This window comes from Haliotis rufescens, unplaced genomic scaffold (assembly GCF_023055435.1).
Source record: "Haliotis rufescens isolate VD_foot unplaced genomic scaffold, xgHalRufe1.0.p SCAF_5, whole genome shotgun sequence".
In the NCBI taxonomy this organism is placed as follows: domain Eukaryota; kingdom Metazoa; phylum Mollusca; class Gastropoda; order Lepetellida; family Haliotidae; genus Haliotis; species Haliotis rufescens.
In genome coordinates this window covers 36,427,850-36,451,028 of record NW_025964223.1, presented here as the reverse complement: position 1 = coordinate 36,451,028, position 23,179 = coordinate 36,427,850, and the positions used below count along the sequence as shown (strand labels likewise).

Below are 23,179 nucleotides of genomic sequence, written 5' to 3'. Positions count from 1 at the left end.
TGCTTCTTTGGCCATAAAGATCCTTATTGCGTTTCTGTTTTTGAAGAGTATATTACCAAGCATCAATTTTACATTCTGTTCTCTTTCCAACATATTAGCAGGCATCAGCATCACATTCTGTCCCCGGCAGTCCTTTCGTGCGCACTGACGTTCTTTAGTACACATTGTTCTTTCTTTTCATATGACGTCTTTTCGTAACATTTGATCGTTGTATTGCGTACTTTTGACCATTATTTCAACTTTGTATTTTTTAAACGACGTCTGTTTGTTTTGCATTTTGACCTTTATTAGTAACATTTAATCCTTTATTCGTAACATTTGACTATTATTGCGTACTTTTGTCCTTTATTTCAACTTTGTTTCTTTTTAACGAATGGCCGCCCATATATGTGCACGTTGTAATAATTTATACATTATCTCTTTTGGCCTGTGGTCTTTGAATATTGATGCTAATGACTGTAACGTTTCCGTGGTAACATATCAACACTTGCTGACGACCTGGCTTATGCGTGCTAGGCTAGAATCACGCCTCTGGTCGTGTCACGCCATCACTCGTGTGTATTGGTTTAACAAAGAGCACAGAGCAATTTGGAAACTACTTGCACTAATCATCTTCAGATATCAGGCAAAAGTCGACGCCAGTTAATTACGCTGAGCTACATAGAAGCAAGTTGTTGCCGATCACATCTTCAACGCCACATACTATTGAACACATCACCATTCCTCCCCAAACTGTGTATTGTTTACTCTGACCGCAACAACACGTGTGATGCATCAGACAAATTGGTTTAAATTAAAGCCAAAAAGAGTATTACTTATTCAGCGTTAGAAACTAACAGTTTTCACCCACTAGTCCTTATAAAGATAACATATAGCAAAACTCTTAAATATGGAAATTTTCTACTAGTCCTTGTGATACCTTTACCATTGGGCAGTTTGGCAAGGTCTATAGGACTAGTGCCAATTTCTAACCCTGCTTATTTCACTGGAAGTCACATACCACACAGCGAGTACACCCTCAATGAAAACACATGGTGTCAGTACAGAATCAGACCATGTCCTCAGTATCTCATTCTTCTGGTGACACCCGGCAAAACCGAGGACAGGGTGGTCATCGTGTGTCACCGTAACCAAAAGTGTGGGACGTGGATTATGATGATTTGCCTGGTCCAGACTCGATATAGCTCACACTTATCCTCCTATTAGTTTCACATGCTTTAGCATATGAATTTAACATGTCACTTTATCATGCTCTAAGATTCTACCCCTTCAAAGTTTAGTGCATTTAATGTACCGGACAAGAAACGTACATGTTGGACGTGTTGTAATAGATTATTTCTAGGCATAATATTGCTGAACTGCCAAGGCGGGCTTTTACCCATACCTCTCCACAATAGAACACATCTGGGATGCGATACAGCGACGCCTACGACAGGTCCTGAGCCAGTAGGTTACGCTAGCTCAGTTGCGCCAATCTTCCCCCAGGCTGTTTTCAATCATCTGGTTTCTTCAAAGCATGTCGCTGCCACGCCTGTATCAGGGCAAATGGTGATCACAACACGATATTGACATTGTTTATTGAGTTGTTACACCACCCCTCTTTACATCCCATCTCCTGTTACCATGCAGGTATGGGTTTTGTCAATGAATTAGTTATGATAAAACATTGATCAGACGAATGACCAAATATTATGAAGTTATTTTCAATAACATAGCATTTACACCTCTTTATATGATGCCTAGTTACTTTGTCCCGTTAGTATACTTCATTGTGGCTTTATAGTTGTTTATGGAATTTGACCTAGGATCAGAAACAACCAGTCCCCCTGACTATCTTGGAAATGATGTATTCGAGTATGCGCGGCAACTATCAAACAATCGTTATCACTGTTAATAATTCTAAGAGTACTACCTCTATCACATCAGGTGTAATCCCAACCACCCAGCCCAATTAACAGCAACTATTTGGATGGGGGGTTTTCCTGCCTGGCCTATGCACAGAACAATGGAGAAAAACTATTATCCACACTACTAATTAAGGTCAGCTGATAGTGAAGAGGACTTCTGTTGAAATCTAAAGGTTTTTGGTGTGATGAGAGCCAAACTACAGGATTATGGCAATGAAGTAATAGAGGTATGGTATTCGCAGGAATACGTTAATTGTGTAAACTCATCGCATTAGTATAAGCCTACAGAAGCTTCTTGGAAGTGATCAAGGTTGGATTTTCTACCTCCACCAGATATTTTTACTTCCTGAAAGTATCTTCTGTGCAGCGCTTGTCTCCTGTACACACATACTACCATCTATCCATGAAGAAGAAAACATCATTCATCTTTGGGGGAAGCCATCACTTATTCTATAGGCACCAGTACAAATATTGCGTCAGTTACATTGAGGCAGAGTGATGCCATTGTAAAATCTCTTTGCACAAATTCCGCCTGGTCTTAGGTTGTTCCTAAATGTCTGTTTTGTGAGTGTATAGCCACTCTGTAATGATCTAGTGACACAGTGTTGACATGGAACCTCCATGGCCTAGGACAATCAATTGTGTCATGTTCTTGATATCATGCCCACAATCTCAATATTGTACTCTAGGACACTGGACAATGTCTAGCCAAAATAAAAAAGCCCTACAATACCGTACCTACATGTTATAGCATACAGGACAATGGAAAAAATCATATTTTGGGGTAAAATCTCAGCAACAAGGTTCAGAACAACCAAAATAATGGTTGACAGCCAGCCATATGTATATGTCAAGTCTAGTGGCTGTAGTTTGAGGTCGTTAACAGGTTTTTTGTTTCCTTCCAGCATAACAGAACAATGTTTTTTTTCAACATTTTTAATGGTATTAAAAGTATAAATAAAAGTTGAGAACAGGATCTACAAAAAACAAACAACAAATTTGAAAATCACTATCATCACAGATTATTCCTGGACCAGGGAATCATGTGGCATCTCCTGGCATAAGACAATCACATGGCAACTCCCACTTGATTGCATCCTCAGCTTTTCTCACCCTCAATGGGCCATCACACGTATTTCCTGCCTTACAATGGAGATTAATACTTCATAGTTTTGAGCTGCAAAAACTACCAAAAATAATGTTTTTCACTTTGGAGATTTGGAAAAATCGACAAACTGCCTTTCTTTTTCACTCTCTTTTGTTGGCATGGTCTAGACCGAGTGTCACTTGTAAAATGGATCTTGAATACCCATGAACTGTATTATTTAGAGCCTTCCCTTTGAATCTATAATTGGCAGCAATGAGAAACAAAAGATTTACCTTATCCTACGAATCTAGTTACTTCTAATCAAACCTATAACTGTTTTTAAACATGAAAATGTGAAGGAGCCGTGCCAAGCCAATGTCCTGAACTCTACACTCACTCATTTTCCCTACAACACAGTACACTGCTTGGCAGACAGGTAGAGGGTTCCTACTAATACTGTAGGTATAATTCAGAGTGGCCTGTAAGGATTGGAGTCTGGACAAGACCAAGAACTAGTGAACAGTGCCCATGCCTTTTGCCACACCCATTGTGACTATGAAAATTCTGTTGTTTCATTTGGCTCTAATACATGGCATGCATTTCAGGGCCTATTCTAGCCTGGAGTCATCCTGGTACTTGGCTTACCACACCAGCACAGGAGACTAGTCTAGTGGTCAGACACTAGCGCTGAAGGAGGGTAGTGGTCAGACACTAGCGCTGGAGGAGGGTAGTGGTCAGACACTAGCGCTGGAGGAGGGTAGTGGTCAGACAAAATCGCGGAAGGAGGGTAGTGGACAGACACTAGCACTAGGGAGGGTAGAGGTCAGACACTAGCGCTGGAGGAGGGTAGTGGTCAGACAATAGCGCTGGAGGAGGGTAGTGGTCAGATACTAGCGCTGGAGGAGGGTAGTGGTCAGACACTAGCGCTGGAGGAGGGTAGTGGTCAGACAATAGTGCTGGAGGAGGGTAGTGGACAGATGCTAGTGCTAGAGGAGGCTAGTGGTCAGATACTAGCGCTGGAGGAGGGTAGTGGTCAGACACTAGCGCTGGAGGAGGGTAGTGGTCAGACAATAGCGCTGAAGGAGGGTAGTGGTCAGACACTAGCACCAGGGAGGGTAGTGGTCAGACACTAGCGCTGGAGGAGGGTAGTGGTCAGACAATAGCGCTGAAGGAGGGTAGTGGACAGACACTAGCACTAGGGAGGGTAGTGGTCAGACACTAGTGCTGGAGGAGGGTAGTGGTCAGACAATAGCGCTGAAGGAGGGTAGTGGACAGACACTAGCACTGGAGGAGGGTAGTGGTCAGATACTAGTGCTGGAGGAGGGTAGTGGTCAGATACTAGCGATGGAGGAGGCTAGTGGTCAGATGCTAGTGCTAGAGGAGGCTAGTGGTCAGACACAAGTGCTGGAGGAGGGTAGTGGTCAGACACAAGTGCTGGAGGAGGCTAGTGGTCAGATACTAGCGCTGGAGGAGGCTAGTGGTCAGACACTAGTGCTGGAGGAGAGTAGTGGTCAGACACTAGCGCTGGAGGAGGGTAGTGGTCAGACACTAACGCTGGAGGAGGGTAGTGGTCAGACACTAGTGCTGGAGGAGGGTAGTGGTCAGACACTAGCGCTGAAGGAGGGTAGTGGTCAGATACTAGCGCTGGAGGAGGCTAGTGGTCAGACACTAGCACTAGGGAGGGTAGTGATCAGACACTAGCGCTGGAGGAGGGTAGTGGTCAGATACTAGCGCTGGAGGAGGGTAGTGGTAAGACACTAGTCCTGGGGGAGGGTAGTGGTCAGACAATAGTGCTGGAGGAGGGTAGTGGTCAGATACTAGCGCTGGAGGAGGGTAGTGGTCAGACACTAGTGCTGGAGGAGGCTAGTGGTCAGACACTAGCGCTGGAGGAGGGTAGTGGTCAGACAATAGCGCTGAAGGAGGGTAGTGGACAGACACTAGCACTAGGGAGGGTAGTGGTCAGACACTAGCGCTGGAGGAGGGTAGTGATCAGACAATAGCGCTGAAGGAGGGTAGTGGACAGACACTAGCACTGGAGGAGGGTAGTGGTCAGATACTAGCGATGGAGGAGGCTAGTGGTCAGATACTAGTGCTGGAGGAGGGTAGTGGTCAGACACTAGTGCTGGAGGAGGGTAGTGGTCAGATACTAGTGCTGGAGGAGGCTAGTGGTCAGACACTAGCGCTGGAGAAGGGTAGTGGTCGGACACTAGTACAGGTACATGTTATTACTGTTGACTGTAGAAATTCCAAATGTAAGGAACAAAACAGACTTTTTGTTGAAAAAGAAATATGAAAATAGAAGGAATGAGTATATTATGTACTGCTGAAACAGACTTGCAATCATATCTTTGAATTACTGCTTTAATCTAATCAAATAAGTCTTGATCACAAATATGAAGTATGCTATAAGTACACTTTGATTAATTAGAAATCACTGGAAATACTCTTACAAAATATGTCAGCAAAATTTGTCATGAAAGGGACATTTTACAACACAATACAAAATACTCTTCTCGGAAAAATAGAAAATTGTATCACTTTTAAATAAAGCAGCTGAAAATAGCAGTTTTCATATGACTCTTTTCAAGACAATGGATGACAACAGATCAACAGTGCACTGTTAGTGAGACCAGCTGGCCCACATGCGGCAACACTGTTCTCTACTGGCAAGTAGGGACACTCAATGTAACCTTAATAACTTGTCTATACTCTGATTAAAGAGTCTGGAGAACTTGCATGAATACAACATAAGGTCTGGCACAATTTGGCTGAAGTTAACGTCAGCTAATTTTAGCATTTCCCCAGAACAGCCTTACAGTGCAAGGGAGATAATCCTTGGAAACATTTCACCTCCAAAGTTTTATAAGAAAATAAATATACTTGAATATGATACCATCATAATATGACAAGAACTGAATACAGCAATTGAAATATTTGAAACTTCTTTACAAACAACAGATAAACACTGATGTAAAATTATTGCAAAATTGAAGATACACTGCTCAAATGATACTACTCCTCCTGATTTAAAATTCCTTGGAAAAGCTTTCATAAAAATAAAACATATTGACATGCCGAACACAGCATGGTCAACCCTGTTGAGCTAGCCCCATCCAAGTGGAAAATGTGAGACCCAGGGAGCACAAGTAACTTATTGCTACAGGCAAACTCAGGATTACACAGCACTAAAATATGCCCCTCTTTTGACAAAATCATAAATAAAGTAAAATGACTACAGCTGTAACTGTGTGATGTGACCACTGCATGTCGGGTGTGTGACAGATACAGATCATACACTAGCAACATAAAACACTAATCTAAAACAAAGTCTGCAATTATGAAAATAATTCTAACAAATAATTAACAAAACCAAGAAAAATACAACAGCACTGATCCTGATTGCTAACCAGATAAGAAATGTCAGTTATGTAATTGACACATGCAGAAACGATGATATCACTGACTATACATATGAACATGGTCAAAAGGGAGGAATAACAATATATTCTGAGACATGTACAACAATGATAAAAAAGAGCCTTTGCATAATAATAATGTTGAGGTTCATGCTAGATAGTATTTAGCCCAGATGCATATATTTTCTGGTCTTGTGGACAAGCATACCCTAAATTTTGAACAGTTTCCTAAAAAATATAATTAAAAAAGATTAATACCTCCTGTATGCTTTGTTTGATGGAAAATACTTTAAAAAAATATATATCGTTTTGTTTTTAAGAAAACATATTATAAGCTGAAGAATGTAAAACAAGACATGAAAAAAGGCTGTTTGTCATCATTTGTGCTTCAACATTCAATGGGAAATGCCCTAGACAGGCTGCCTGAAAATATCTTAGGAAACGTGTTTTACATTAGGATCTAAAATACTGATTCAATGTTTAAGGCAAGGCACATTCACTGACATAAAATCTAAGATTTAAAATAAAAATATGTCAGTCTTAACAAAATGATTTTTTGTAATGATATCATGAATATAATTCATAAATTGAAATTAGTTACCCATATACTGGTAAAATCAAGGAGTTCAGTGAAAAAATTACACCATGAGCAGCAGTCCCTACCAAGCTTATGACATGTACTAGTCAGTCCTGCTGCCATGTACTGGTTAATCCAAGCTGTAAACCTTATCTACCACATGGACACACATGCTCAGTAACCCCCAATTACTTTGTCTGTGACATTTACCTTCATGTCGCACTGAGAATAGTTTTAATGTTGGATGATTTGTCCTCATTGCTATGAGGATGAGATATTGTTGATGCGACCTTGAGAAGTCAGTTAGGGAAATGAGACAGAGCATAAAATAATACCAAGATATTTCGTGTGGTTTTCTATCTGGTTAAGGATGTGGTTTTCTGGAGAGTCCCAGATATACCACCAGCTGACAGCTTCAACCATATAGCACTGTCAATGCTACATAAACAGTATAGCATTCTCTTGGAGCATGATTTATCTTTGATCAGATCATGACAATTCTCTCTAATCACACCTCCAACCCTCAAGAGTTTGAAAATACATAAATATTTGAGATTTTCTTCATTAACACTTTCAGCAATTTCCATGAGCCAATCCTAATACTTACTCTAAATCCGCCCCCAACATCCCGCTTTAGATACAGCAGGAAACACTGTACACGTCTCTACTCACACAGCAGGAAACACTGTACACGTCTCTACTCACACAGCAGGAAACACTGTACACGTCTCTACTCACAGCAGGAAACACTGTACACGTCACTACTCACACAGCAGGAAACACTGTACACGTCTCTACTCACACAGCAGGAAACACTGTACACGTCTCTACTCAAACAGCAGGAAACACTGTACACGTCTCTACTCACAGCAGGAAACACTGTACACGTCTCTACTCACAGCAGGAAACTGTACACGTCTCTACTCACACAGCAGGAAACACTGTACACGTCACTACTCACACAGCAGGAAACACTGTACACATCTCTACTCACACAGCAGGAAACACTGTACACGTCTCTACTCAAACAGCAGGAAACACTGTACACGTCTCAAATCACACAGCATCTCCACCCCCACAAACTACATCGACAAACAGTTCCCTATGTTATCAAGTTTTCATTGAGAGGATCCATTCAAACTATAGCAAGTGATAAATAAAGGATTATATATGTATCAGAAAATTGAATAAGAAAATACAATAATGCTTTGATATATGTATGACTCAGTATTGGGACGGAATCCCTCCCAAAGATACAACAGACTAGCTCTACATATCATGTGTATCCTGACCTTGGGGAAACACACACAACTTTGGTTGGCAGCCCGTTTGCACCAAGCTGTACAAACGACACAATCCATCTTTGTAGTCAGCTCAAAAACAGTTGTTCTTATCAAACAATAAATAATTTGTTGCGAAAAATACATATCTGATTGTATATATGTATACTATAGGTACTTCAAGGAAATACTCTAACAAGAAATGTGAAGCGTTGACTGGATGATGAGCATTGTTTAGTTGACAAATGTAGATGTATACTTGTATCTCACAAGACACATGAATGAAAACATGTACCTCAACACAGTATGCCTCTTATCATTACTTTGTCCAAAATACATAGCAAACAAAAAATGAGACCTGCAAGAGTTTAATTTCAGCTTGTTAATCTGTCAACCCTGATCAAGTGTTGAGCACGACCAGATTGTGTTTCTATGCCTACAAGTAATGATGATGACACAACAAACTGACAACTTGCTCTTCAGAAAAGAAACCTTTTCAAGTACTGGTAAGCACTTTGCCGGTAAGGATAAGGAACAAGCTACTTATATTTTACCATTGTCTGTGGTAGTTACTGAATTTCAGCATTTGATACAAGTATTAACATTTCCCCAGAATAAAAAATAAAATCTTTCACTCGTCTAAGGAGGTCATGCTGTCAAAAGAAAAAAGAAGTGTCTTCCCCTTCTCATGTCATCTTATTTAAAAAAAATAAAATATCTGAAGAACAAGAATGTTATTTTGTTGAAGCTGTGTATAGGTACTATTTTTTGCAAATGAAGAATCCTTAGTTGACCATTTGCCTGCTTCATTGCCACTTGGTTTGATGTGAATAATGACTATCAGTTTCAATACAAGAGAACCTGACTGTGATGGAGATATGACTGAAATACTGTTGCGGGTAAAATTCACGTATCAAAACACAAAGTGTAATTAGGAAACTTAATTGGTAGTCAAAATGTCCCTACTTCAGCATGGAGGACACTTTCGAAAATCAATTCAAATAATTGGTTTTGAAATGACTGCTTGGACTATATGGAGTGAAGAGTCTGTATTACTTGACAACATATCATACCTGACTACAGAATGCTGGGAGTATCAACAACCGGTAACACTTCATACATATGTACACATCAATAAATAGTAACCAAACCATGCAGTAACAACAGTGCCTATACCGTACTATAATAAATAGGAAGTGTTCAGTAGTGTTCATTCCTTCACACCCAGCCAGTGGCTGATAAAGGTGTATACTCTGTATACTACGGGCCTGACCATTGACACAGGATATTCCCCAGTGCTATGGGTGGTATATTGACAGAAAAAGCCTGCAGAGCTCTTTCACATCACTCACTGTATAATACTACTTGTGTTGATTGTGTTAATATCGTCCATATCTGGACCTGTAAGTGCCCCCCCCACCATATGATGAGCGATATGTTGCCCCTCCACCTCCGCTGCTGCTACTGCTACCAATGCTGTTGCTGCTGCCTCTGTCGGACCTCAAAGTTCCTCCTCCATAAGCTCGGGAGTATGCTGTTGACTGGGGTCCGAACCAGATCATGTTGCGTGTCTCTTCCTCCAACACATCCGGGATGTACCCGATTCCTGAGTGTATCATCTTTACTGACGTTGAGCCAGTCAGTCTACGTTCAAAGTCTATGAGTTGGCGCCAGAATCCGAAGTTTGGGTGTATCACTGAGCGGCGTGCTCGGACATGCCAGTATGCTTGTCTGAGTGACATATGGTGATGCTTCATGAGGTATGCAATACAAAGGCTGGCTGAGCGACTTACACCCGCAACGCAGTGTACAAGGGCACGACCACCCCGCCTTGCTATCTGGTCTATCTTGTCACTACATCGGTCGAAGTAGAGACTGAGACGTGCTGATGGTGTGTCGTCAACATGGATCTGTATACACTCAACATTGGCTACATTCAGGTTGGGAACATCCATGGTACAGTTGATGATGTGAGTGATTCCCAGACCAACAACGCGGTCACCCCGGACAGCTGCTGCACTTGACAAGAACAAGCTGTCGGTGATCTTAGCTATCTGATCAAACATGTGACGATCCATCTTCACTTAGCGGTTGGTCTGAAAGAAATGCACAAATATGAAATATTGCACATAAAAGCACATTCTCAGTCATATTTTCTTATCAATTTTTATGCTATGATGTATCAATATCCAAGAAAAACAAGGTATTATTCTGTTTAAAAGGAACTAATAAATCTAACTGCGTGCAATCCACTCTTAGCACCAAAAAGATATCCTGCAAGGTTTCATTACAATACCTCAGTCTGAGTGTTACCATATAACATGATATAGCATGGTATTGCATAATGTGCAAGTGGGTGTTCAGAGGTTTTGGATGCACTAATGTACTGAAAATAATTACCCTCCCCTAATGCTTCTCATATTTTTGGATAACCCTCCCCATGTCCTTTTACATTTTTTTCATGACACTCCCCGAAAATTAAAAAAAAACGCAAAAAATTATGTATTTTATAATGAAACGTCCATTTTGTTATGACCCTCCCCAAATATGTATATTATTTTTTTACCCTCCCTCCTAGAGACTGTGATATTTTGGGGTGACCTCCCCTGACTCCATGTGACACACACCTAACATTGGTAACAATGGCCAAAGTTAGATAAGGCGTTTAATTTTTTAATTTTTTTTACAGATTCGTCAATATGAAAAATAGCAAAATGAAAATAAATTAAAATAACTTTTCTGATATTTTTTAATACTATAAGAATAAATAAAAAACAAGTTATCTTGAAATATCACACAAATTAGTTTTATTGTGAAATACACTAAGTGTTTACCCCAAAGTTTGTAGACCAGTTAGAGTTACAGCCCTTCAATATGACATATCAGGTTGCGCAGTCGTTTACACATGAAAATCTGGTTGCGTAGTCGTTTTTTGCGCAAAATTGGCCATCATCATGTGCCTTGTGAGCGCGGTTGCCGCATGCCATTTAATATGGAACTTTTATTGTTGAGTAATGTTTATATCTAACTTTGGATGTTGATGAAATGCCTTGATTTTCAACTTTAAGGTTTAATCATATTAAACCAAACAAATGCAAGCGGAGTCCTTCTTTCTGCTTATCTTGAGCTTTGTCGCCCTATTTAAAAAGTAGTTGCGCTGTCACATGCTGATATAATAGCAGCATCAACAAGCATGGCAGATGGGTATTCTGGAGGTTTACCAAATATAGATGTATTTTGGAAATATTTTTGTTTTCAAAATAGAACTATTCATTCACGATAAACTGTATATGGTATAGCTGTAAAATAAGAATAACTGACTCTTCGTTTTTACTATTTGCTGTCATTTATGAAATTATTGTGTCTAAGAATACATCCATGTATGAAGATTTACATTTAATAAGTAGCCTCAAAAGTGTTTGGCACAGACAGTTGTTTGGTCATCTAGTTCGATAGTTTAAAGACCTGATATTGCAGGTTTCACTCCAGTTTTATACCATTATGTTATTAAATACAGACTTAAGAAAAACTGAAAAACATTGAACACGTTGAAGGAATTGCATTATATGAACCATTCTTCAATTCATTGTTCTGAGTGTAAATTGAGAACTGTGACTGAAATTATTGCTGAAAGCATGATAAAACACTATAAAGCAATATCTGCAAACTTGATATTTCTTCTTGGTTCGTGGGTACCATTTACGATAGGATTACATGCCATACGATACTGAAATCAAGATTTAAAAAGCACAAAATTGAAATATATACAGTAAACTACGGTTATAACGAACACGCTTATAACGAACTGACAGATATAACAAACTTACTTTTTTGTCCCTAAAATTTACTGTAATTATGCTGTATATATGCCTATAACGAACTAAGGTTATAACGAACTAAAATTAGTGGTCCCTTTGAGTTCGTTATAACCGTAGTTTACTGTATATATTTTTTTCCGACCATTGTAAGAGCAAACCAAACTTCATTAGACCAACTAAACAACATTAATCACCTAATGGTACCCATATGTATGAGAAATTATCTTGTACAGAAAAAGATAAGTACCTGTGTCCAACATGTAAAATATCCACTGATGATACAGACACTCAAAAACATTTTGTCAACATGGATATATTCAAAACTCTTTCTGCCCCCAAATTCAACAATTGATATATGGTATAGCATAGCTGCAATAGATAACAGTGACGTTTACATTGAACCAAGTGTAAACTCCTGTGTATTTGTAAATTTAATTGTCTTTTTCTGTACACTTTACCCCCTGATTGTCTTACAAATGGTAAACATGAGATTTTCATGCCTTATAACATATTCAAAATGCTAACCCCATAACATTGACATAAACATGATAAAGCATCAGAATATTTCAGTTTGCTGTCGCTGAAAACTATTCAGAAACTAGAAAATGCACTTACAGTCTTTATCATGGATTTGAGAGCAGACTCATTTCTGCCTTTTCACTAGTCTTGACCATGTTGACTTTCACTCATATTTTCACTTAGGCTCTTATCCTGTTCATTGAAGATATGATATATCAAGTTTGGTGATAACAACTTAAATACTTCCAGGAGAACATGTTACCATACACTTTGGAAAACAGGTTGTATCTGGAGACCTTGGACCTCAAGACTTATAAAATGCCTTTACTTCTAGTCCTTACCATTACCATTTTGAGAAATATTGTTGAAAAAATTGAATTTTTGAAAATAGTAAATTATCAGTTTCAGTAAAATTAGTGCATTAACATTGAGGACAAAGACAATCAAGATCGATGCGATGGTTAAACAAACATCAATCTACCTAGTATTGCTTATGGTTATTATCATACATAGTTTCAGCTCTCTATGCCCTGTCGTTCTTGAAAATAAGATTTTAAAACAGTTTATGAAATGTGACTTCTAAACACAAATCTGGAGCAGTCACAATGACCAAATCAAATATGTCATCCATAGAAGCATAATGTAAAATTTTAGCCTCATTGGTACAGCAGTTTCACAGGGAAGATGTTTACAGACCTGAGAATTACTTTCGAGAAAATTAGGTTTTTCAATATGGCTGCAATAGTCACATTCAAACCTCTTGAACAAATTCAGGTGCCATTATTGGTGAGAACAAGACTGTTCCAGCTTCATGGACCCAGTGATTTCTGAGGAGGGGATGCATTAGACAGGTCATGACATAAGTTCACATGACTTTCAGTCAGGTGAGCTAGAAAATAGCTTAATTCTGCACCTCAATTCATTAAATCAGAATCTCATGGTAGCATAACATAAACAACCAACCTATCAGCTCCACGAGCCTCTCAGTTTCTGAAAAAATGATGCCTAATTATTTTCTTTAGATGTTGAATATTTTCCAGTTCCATGCCACAGACAAATTCAAGTCACAGTATCCTCAAAAAGTTTTAACTTCCAAGACCATTTGCTTCCCCAAAAAGCAGTTTCTAAATAATTTCATTATTCAAATGTTTACCAATCACAATATGTTTTCTTCATTTTACAAAGAAAATAGACTAAAAAAAGGTTTTCTAAATGAACAAATCTAAATCCCCTCATGATGCTAGACATCATCCTGAAGTTTCATGTCCTGCCTTCAGCCCATCTTGAGACGAAGGGTAAACTTACTGGTATCAAAATTCATATTCAATACTGGGTTATATTCCACTGTTTAACAGTGATGAGATTGTTGGTGATATAGCAACACCAGATTCGGTGATTGATGTTATTGATAGACTGTAGATTCAGAGTCTTTTGATACTATTTAATAGTGAATACATCAGACCGTGGCAAAATAACATCAATAGCTTCATCAAGAAAACTGCAAATGATTATAACATTTTTCAACTGGTTAGGAAATCTAAGCAAACCGTAATTCCAAATACCAAACTCCTCGGTCAGTGAGGATGTGACTGAGTGCAAGGCCAAAATGGTCCACCGCTGTGATTTCATAACATAGTAATGCAATACCAACTGTGACTTTTTTACTGTGATGTCATAAGGCAAGTTGACACGTCAATATTTCTCAACAGCTTAACCTTTAGACCTATTTAACATTTTCACAAAATAAAGGCAATCATTCAACGTTTTCTTTTGAATTCATAAGCAAGTGTAAATGCAATATTTAGGTGGTGTACCATTACATAAAACATGCGTATAGTCGACGAAGTCATCTATATCCCCCGCCATTTTAACACGTTATGGTCCCAAACCAGGTAACTGACCCAACATTTCTCTTACATGTCTTAGGCCATGTCAAAATAGCTGCAATGGAAATTCTAAAATAAACATTTATAAAACTCCTAAATGGCAAAAGGCACCAGTTCAGTATGTGCCTAGTAGACATGCAAAGTTTTGTAAGAAAGTATTTAATGTTTTTTTAGTTACGCTCCGGAAACGAACAGCACCCTTATAGAACCTAAGTCCAACTTGGTGCCATGAAAACGTGAAAAATAAAAATTTATAAAATTCCTAAATAGCAAAAGGCACCAGTTCAGTATGTGTCTGGTAAACATGCAAAGTTTTGTAAGAAATTATTTAACGGTTTTTGAGTTACGCTCCGGAAACGAACAGCACCCTTATAGAACCTAAGTCCAACTTGTTGCCATGGAAATGTAAAAAATAAAAATTTATAAAATTCCTAAATAGCAAAAGGCACCAGTTCAGCATGAGTCTGATAGACATGCAAAGTTTCGTAGAGAAATATTTAACGGTTTCTGAGTTATGCTCCGGAAACGATTTCAGGACGCAAACACGCACTAACGCACACACGCACGGACGGAACCCATTTCTATATCCCCCGCCAACTACGTTTGGGCAGGGGATAATTATCTATGCTGCAAAAGGTTCTTTTAAAATAAAGAAATGCAGTTTGATATTTCTGAATTTCCTTACAATTTCAAATTAATTTATAATGTGAAGTTTACACAATACACAGCTTTGTCATCGAACAAGAGGCCACATTTTGACGTTCTCATGAGCATGATGAGACTGTATTCTTGAAAAGACATCAACACTGACTGACTGTTTCCACATTCCTGGGAATTGCCTACTACAAACAAATTTAGAAGCATTGTTTGAGATCATTTAGACCCTTTAATCTTGAACTCAGTGTTTTAGTCAGAGAGTTTAACTACATGCAACCAGTCCTTGTTTTAGCCTCTTTATGCCGAAAGCCAGGGTGGACAACAACAAGTACCATCTTTTAACATCTTTTGGTATGATGCAGCCATGAGATCGAACACTGACCTCCCACTCCTTGTGCAAACGCTCGAATAATTAATGCTGATAATGCTAGCAAACATATTTACAAATCAGTTCAGAGGATAACATGATAAAAGGTGTTCAAATATAAGGAGACCCTTAAACAAAACTGTGGCTAAATCCCTGAGTTTATCTGCTGTAGTAGTGCCTTTGCACCACTCTGGAATTATTAATGACAATAACAAAGGCCTTCTGCCTGAGCTGTCTGTCTCAGTGAACTGAATAACCTACTACACATATCCAGTACACAACAATCAATCTCAAACATCATGCATGCTGTACACTTGTCTAGTGGGAAACACTCACCTAGCTACAACAGTCTGTTGACACAAGCTGGCCAATGTATCTCATCTACAGCACAAGCCTGATCTCTAAGAAACAAGTCTGTCAGTGGGTAGTTCAATGTGATCATAGCTATGTGACAAGGTTTCCTATATCTGTCAACACAAGCAGTGATACCAGCTATACAATGCTGTTCAACATGACTACACCAAGTACTGGCATGGCAAATTGGAGCCATGCCACAGGCCACACAAGTGAGTCACCCCTCACTGTACCTGTATAACACATTGAAATAACAACACAGTTACCGTTAATGGCCACAAAGGACCTGTTGCTGCAAGAGTATAATGTTGACCTGGACTCTACTAACTACAATATGTACAAACACCAGTGATCATGGGCACTGGCAGCATGCCAGTGTCACTAATTACTCCATGTACCGAGTCTAACTAACTCAGTAACTGAACTCTCTCAATAACCAACATGAACTAACTGCCTGACACCTGTGTGAGTTTTGTACTGTGGAGGTCAAACAGTGCCTCCTATGTAGTACTGCTTCCTAGTACACACCTCCCGCTCAGCTCACCACTGCAGCTGCTAACTCACCACCAGATGCTGGGCAGGGCAAATCAATAGGATGCAACTGATACTTAATCATGAAAACATTGAAACTTCCACACACTGCCATAGTGATCACGGCACAGTTCATGTGGGACATGGAATATGGGAGCACTGCTAACACACAACTCCAGTTGCCATAGCAGTGTATCTGACTCAAATTTCAAGCAAAATAGCTTACTTTGCAAGTTTCCCTATCAAGCATGCAAGCTTAGTACTGGCCAGCTTCAGGTGTATTTTAAACAGTGGAATCTGTGCAAGAGGCACAACATGTAGGGCTGAGGAAGTATGTGGGAGGGGCATTGAGGAACAGGAAGAGTTAGCACTGCAGGGAAATGCCAGCATGGCATAGATGGCTTACCACACATTCCATATGCAGTGAATGTTGAATGTTGAGCATGAACAGCATCATACATCACATACATAGTTTAACACAGATACCCACTAATATATTCCCCAGGTCCTAGCACACTACACACAACTGAGGCATGGTTTGTCATTCAGCCAACTGAGGAGGCAGGGAACTGTTGTAGCACGAGGAATCCTACAGCATGCCTCCTTGGCAGTATTTCCACACATCTCATGCTGTCTCTCGACAAATGTATCAGCAATAAAAGAAATAATCTTATTTAGTATCATCACAAGCAGATATGACACGAACTGGAAATTACACCCCAAAATAGGATCTCATGACAATGGTCACAACAGAATTAAATCTGGGTAACAAATGAAAGAATGGTAAGAAAATTACCTTTGGCAAACTTTGATCTTATATCTTACTTGTTGAAATAATAATTACTATGCTTGCTGAATATTGACAAAAGAGGTGCTAATAAGAACCATACACAAATTACAATGATGTCAGAGATCAAGCAGGAGGATTCAAACTTACTTCAAATGTTGATGAAACTAAAACTTTGGCAGATGTAGGGATACCAGACAAGGAGATTAAAAGTCTTAATAATAGCATTTCCAAATTCCCATTACTGTAAATACAGTAAGCATTTTTAAAATGTTTTAATAAATATTGTAGTTTGTGATTTTCTCACATTAAAACCAAAAAAAAGCAATAACATTGACATATTTTCACAAGGCTCGAAAAATCCACTCTGCTCATATTGCCGAATGACAGCAAAAACACTCGTACTACAGGGCAAGTACATTTATTTCAATCATATCATTTCATCTCTAATTGATTTCAATTAAATATTCAGGATAATTTCGAACAGAAAATATGTTTTCATATCTCAGAAGTTCATTGTACTTAATAATACCGAAATACATGTCGCTTATATCATTATATAGATGGCATACTTTGCAACTGTCAGAAGAAATAAACAAAAAGTGTGGTCTCGAAACTATTTTTTATGGGGAGGCAGTTACCATATATTTCTTATTTTTGTTGTACCGTATCGAAAGTAGTAACATGCATAACATTTTTTTAATAATGACAACATTGGTGTATAATAATAACTTTATTGATAATTTATAACAATAATGGCTCTAGTCGTGGCAACCTCCAAACTTTCGGGAAGTTGTAATCTATCGGACCGTCATTTTTCTGACAGATCGCGATCTGAAAAACACTATCATGAAAGTGTATCCCGTGGATAAGCCGACCCCTTTCTACAGAATCTTTTTTCTGGTCCTCAAAATTCGGCTTATATGCGGTCATATATGGTAAGCGACTCCATACTGGTTCTCAAAAGTCAAAGCAAAAGTGTTTGATTTTGTGAGAGTAATGGCTGTTTTTAATCAGGAATGGTGAGGTTGACGAGAATAAACATGATTTCATTACCAAACAAACAAAATATGAATTTATTTATAAAAAAACCAGTATGACTATAAAACAAAAATGAAATGTTCATGCCTGAGTGACTTTGGAAAGCCGGAAATAAGTGTAGATGGCAGTGACTGAATTAATTTTGTACTGTCTATCAGCTGGTCTATCAATAATGTCCTCAACTCGAAGCCTGTCAAAGGTTAATTACAGAAACAGGTAATAATAACTGAGAACATAAAACTATAAAATGCAATAGGGACAAAGTGAAAATATTGCAGAACGAGTACAAAATAATATCTACTGGCTCTGCATGACAAATTGGGTGAAGAAATGTTTCAGTCCCTGGTTTCACCTTTGCTACCATGCACTCCTGGTTATTCAGGAAACTATGCCCCACATCATTACTTCAGTGATTGTTTATAACAAAGATCTATATAAAAATGAAAAAACAACAACATTGATTATAGCCGACTGGTTACTACATGATTTCCCTGAAAATGAAATAAAGTATATTTAATTAGATGTTGAAAAAAATGAGTGTGGAAAGGAAATGGATCATAAATACTAAAACAGATACACTGTTCACCATTTAATAAAAAACAAGAAAACAGTGTTATCACTATCACCCGCCATGGGGGAAATATGAATTTTTGTTTGTTCACAGTAGTGTTATAAGAACAAAACTTACGGCATTAATCTTTTAGCTTAGCCTTGACAAGTATCCCTTAGATAAGCATAATTTCTTAAGTTTCTGAGAAAACTTGTCCCCACTACAGCCACTATACATTAAGTAAAACAAGGAAACTAAAACAAAATATATTTGAGTTTAAGTCCAGATTGTTGCCAAGGAAACACACAATATTTATTTAGAAATACCAAAACATCAAAAGGCAATTATAAAATATTAAGCAGTTTCCGAGTTAAGCAACTTTACTATTATTCTGACAGCCAAAACATTTAATAATTACAATTAAAAGTATGTTAAGACATACAACACATTGCTAGTAGTTTTAATCAATGTTAATCTTAGACAATATTTCAGTAATCACCAGTTCAACATGATCGAGACAACAAACTCTATGACTATATTTAACATCAGGTAATCATCCATCATCCTCTTCACATGCTACAGGTACTCTTGGCATACTCTTAGAGCGTTCACTGTTAAGTATAGCTGCAGAATAGGCCAGATTATAAAAATGTATTCACCCCTTCAAAGTACCTCAGGCTAATGTGAAAGACAATTTGCCACACAACCTAATGTGAAAGACAATTTGTCACACAACGTATCGCCAGTCGCTGATTGCTGAGTGCGGCGTAAAACAAGCTGGTTTTTGCGTGTGCAGTTTCAGGCAAGAGTACCCATTAGTTTTAGAGAAATGGTCCAGACAAACACACCACTATGAACAAAGTCAAACTTGTTGCAAAAGGTAGCAAAAGGCACCAATTCAGCCCTTGATTATTTACATGAACCAAGTTTGGATGAAAAATGTTGAATAGTTTTTAACATGTTTTAAGTTCTGAAATTTTTTGAAAAATTCCTAAATAGCAAAAGGCATCCCTTCAGCTCTTAATTAAAATATGTACCAGGTTTGAATGAAAAGTCTTTCACAGCACGACCCCCATCCCCCTTTTGAGACTAAGTCCAAATAGTTTCCATGGAAATCAAGAAAAATATAAATGACAAACATCTGTAAGTAGTAAAAGGCGTCACTTCCCGATCTGTTTAATATATACCCCCGGTATGCCAATTTTTGTTGAAAAATATTGAATTGTTTTTTAGTTACGCTCCGGAAACAAAATGATTACGGATTGGTGGACGGACGGACAGACAGACGAGGTGTTGACTATATCCCCCAGCATTATATGTGAACGTGTGTTGAATTCCACAATTAACTAAACAAATACACATTTTCATTACATTAATGATGGAGTAATGACATCATTAGCCATCATTAGCTTTTCAACCTGTCTGCTGAAAATTGGAATCAAACTTTTTGAATATACGGAAGCCTTTTAGCATGTTTAGGGCCATTTTTTTTTTTCTTTTTTTCGATACTATCTAGAAATTTCAACTTATTATCTTGAAATTTCAAGATAGTATCTTGAAATTTCAACTTAGTATCTTGAAATTCCAAGATACAGAAGTTGAAATTTCAAGATAGTATCAGCCTTTACTGGTCAAGTCGTTTGTAAGGATATTATGCTTACAGCGCGAGAAATGTGTCTGTGCATGTCTCCTCGTACTAGTCCAGACTTATTTGACATTTTGATAGTACTTGCAAACGGAGATACCATGCCGCAGTTAAACATGGATGTGATGCAGCCAGGGAATGGAACAACCAGCCTTCCCCTCTGTGGGCAGACAGCACTACACTATGGTACCTGTGAAGATCCAGGAAAGAATAGGTCTTCAGCAACCCATGCTTGACGTAAGAGGCACCTATGCTTGTGGTAGAGGAGACAATCAGGATTGGGTGGTTAGACTCGCTGACTTCGTTGAAGCATGTCATCGTATTCCAATTGCTTTTCGGACGGATATTTTATCTTGATTACTCGCGCTATAGTCTTTTAAAGATAAATGAGATGTTTTACAGTTGTTCATGTGATTAGAGAGAAAACTATGATTGTTTCTTAAGTGTCTAAAAACCCATAACATGGTGAGGTGAGGTGAAATGGGGTTTAACGTCACGTCCAAGATTATTGCACTTATATAGCGACGTGCATGCACGTGTGTGTGTTTGTGTGGCTGCTTGTACTAGTCCAGACTGATGCCGATTTATAGTGCTACCTCACTGAGATACCATGCCGCAGTTTTACATGAATACCCAACTCAGACATAGTATACTGACTCCGAGCCGACCAGTCCTTGTTTTAGCCCCTAAATGCCAAGCGCCAGACAGGGTAACAACAAGTACCATCTTTAAACGTCTTTTGGTATGACGTGGTCGGGGATCGAACCCCGGACCTTCCACTCTCCGGGCAGACGCTCTACCACTAGACCATGGAGGCGGTCCCATAACATGGAGATCTATATATACATACACAGCTGGGTCAGACTAAGGCTCAAGCTTTCTCTGAAACCCAGATATATCTCAACACTTGCTATATTATATGTATGAAGCTAACTAGATTGTCATCGTACAGACCCAACCAATGACGCATGCAAAATACATGGGTTTAAATACTTAGAAGTCTATCCATGACCTTGCCAACATTGTACCACGACAATATATGTCCGTGATGGTACGGACTACTGTGCCTGCGTTACATTTGGGTGTTGCTTCACAGTAAAGGTGTTCTACAAGCATCAAAATGGAAAGATTCAAGTACACACTTTAAAGTGGCATGCATATAACTGCCGTGTAACAGTTGCTTCTGTGGACATATATTCAGTATTAATACACCATTTTACTGGTAATGAAATACTTTTTGATGCCTGCAGAAAATAGCTTCTGCTGCAGCAGCGGGACTGCCTCACTGTCAGCCAACGGCTTGATTCATCCAGCCTAGCCTACTAGCAAGTCGCTGTTTCAAGCATTGTGCACTATTTCTCTTATATCTCTATATGACAGGTGTAAAACAATATTTCGGTAAAGTACCTGCTCAAGCTTGCCCTCTCCCTTGACGACAAAACATTTGTTGAGTTGTTATCCTGACATGTCCTACTTTGTCAGACTAACTAATATTGACGCTTATCTCCCTTTATTGTCGTTTTTCCAAGCTCCTTCCCAGCGCGTGACACCTTCGTTACACTCTCGGTATAGAGAGCTCCGCGAACGGGCTATCGCTGTGAGGAGCTTGTCGTTTTTCCACTAGGGTTTAACGGTAGACTGGTTCCCGGATCCTCCGCCTGGTGTCGCTGCTCCTGCTCCGCTTTCCAGTCTGTCGCAAGAACGAACGGGAACCAGTCTATTGCTGGCGCGGCTGTCTTCGGCTGCGTTTCATTGCTGTAGTCCTCTCAAAACGTGAACTAAATTGTTAGCCTTATTTATATAGGTAAGGATAAGAATTTATGGATGAACAACTTCTTTATACTGTCATATCACTTGCTTGATAACGGTGTTAGAACGTACACCGAAACGTCGCTCGTAATTGTAATAAAGAAGTTGTTGAGTTCATCTACAATCCTTATCCTCACTTAGTACTCCAACTTCTTAAATGCCTGTCAAAGAAGTTATCTGTATAAATCTATAGTCATGCACATACTATTGCATGTACAAATGTACCATTGTGTGTATAGTATACGACGTACGTTACGTCATAGTGAGTGCTGATGTGGCAACTACTGATGAAAGAAATTATATATATATATATTATCATAATTAATTTTATCAAAATCATATTCCTATAAAGTCAATTTGGAAAGACGCAATGTTTCCTGATAACATCCACAGACAATTACGAACTGGGAATGATATATAATTAGACCTTTCCTTTCTGTCTTTAACTTTAAGAAAATGAAAGTAATAATTTTTAAGTGACAAGGGGCGTCAATGGGCGCTGTAACATGTTCTCGTGTCACCTACCCGTGGAATCAGCGTCCACTTTTCAGTATCTAGTTAGGTATACCATTCAGTTGATATCATGTCGGTTACAAATTACAAATCGATGCAAGCAAAACAAACCGAGTAATCAGCCAAAGTGAAATAGCCACCACATGGGTCATGTTTAATTACATCAAACAATGCGAGCATCTTCACATTACATTACAGTATAGGGTTCTTAGACAATTGTTTTGAATGTACCTCTATACAAGAGGGGGAATCTACCCATATACAAACAAGTTTTAATGTCCCTCTATTCAAGAACAAGGACAATATCCGATCGTGACTCCATGTCATTCAATTTTATTGAACAAACTCTTTTCAAATTCAAAAGTACAATACCAATGTAAAAATACCAAAACATCATAAAATACAAATGTGGAGACAAATGTGTCTTATAAATGT

General features: G+C 38.7%; 2 protein-coding genes across 4 annotated transcripts; one reads left to right on the top strand and one right to left on the bottom strand.

Annotated features, from left to right (window-relative positions):
• Window positions 1-2,840: 2,840 nt before the first annotated feature.
• LOC124122724 (dual specificity protein phosphatase 14-like) lies at window positions 2,841-21,941 on the bottom strand. Of its 3 annotated transcripts, none has more exons than XM_046485836.2 (2): window positions 21,830-21,941; window positions 2,841-10,363 (listed from the first exon to the last, which is right to left on the bottom strand). In XM_046485836.2, the coding sequence occupies exon 2, from the start codon at window positions 10,343-10,345 to the stop codon at window positions 9,647-9,649; it is 699 nt and encodes a 232-aa protein (XP_046341792.1). In that variant the 5' UTR covers window positions 10,346-10,363; window positions 21,830-21,941; the 3' UTR covers window positions 2,841-9,646. The 3 variants fall into 3 exon arrangements, with proteins under 3 accessions (XP_046341792.1, XP_046341794.1, XP_046341793.1); XM_046485838.2 differs by lacking the exon at window positions 21,830-21,941 and adding an exon at window positions 16,135-16,180; XM_046485837.2 differs by lacking the exon at window positions 21,830-21,941 and adding an exon at window positions 15,851-16,032.
• Window positions 3,972-4,695, top strand: LOC124122713 (sperm acrosomal protein FSA-ACR.1-like). Its single transcript, XM_046485823.2, has 2 exons — window positions 3,972-4,080; window positions 4,217-4,695. Exons 1-2 carry the CDS (start codon window positions 3,972-3,974, stop codon window positions 4,693-4,695), a joined length of 588 nt encoding a protein of 195 aa, XP_046341779.2.
• Window positions 21,942-23,179: the final 1,238 nt, after the last annotated feature.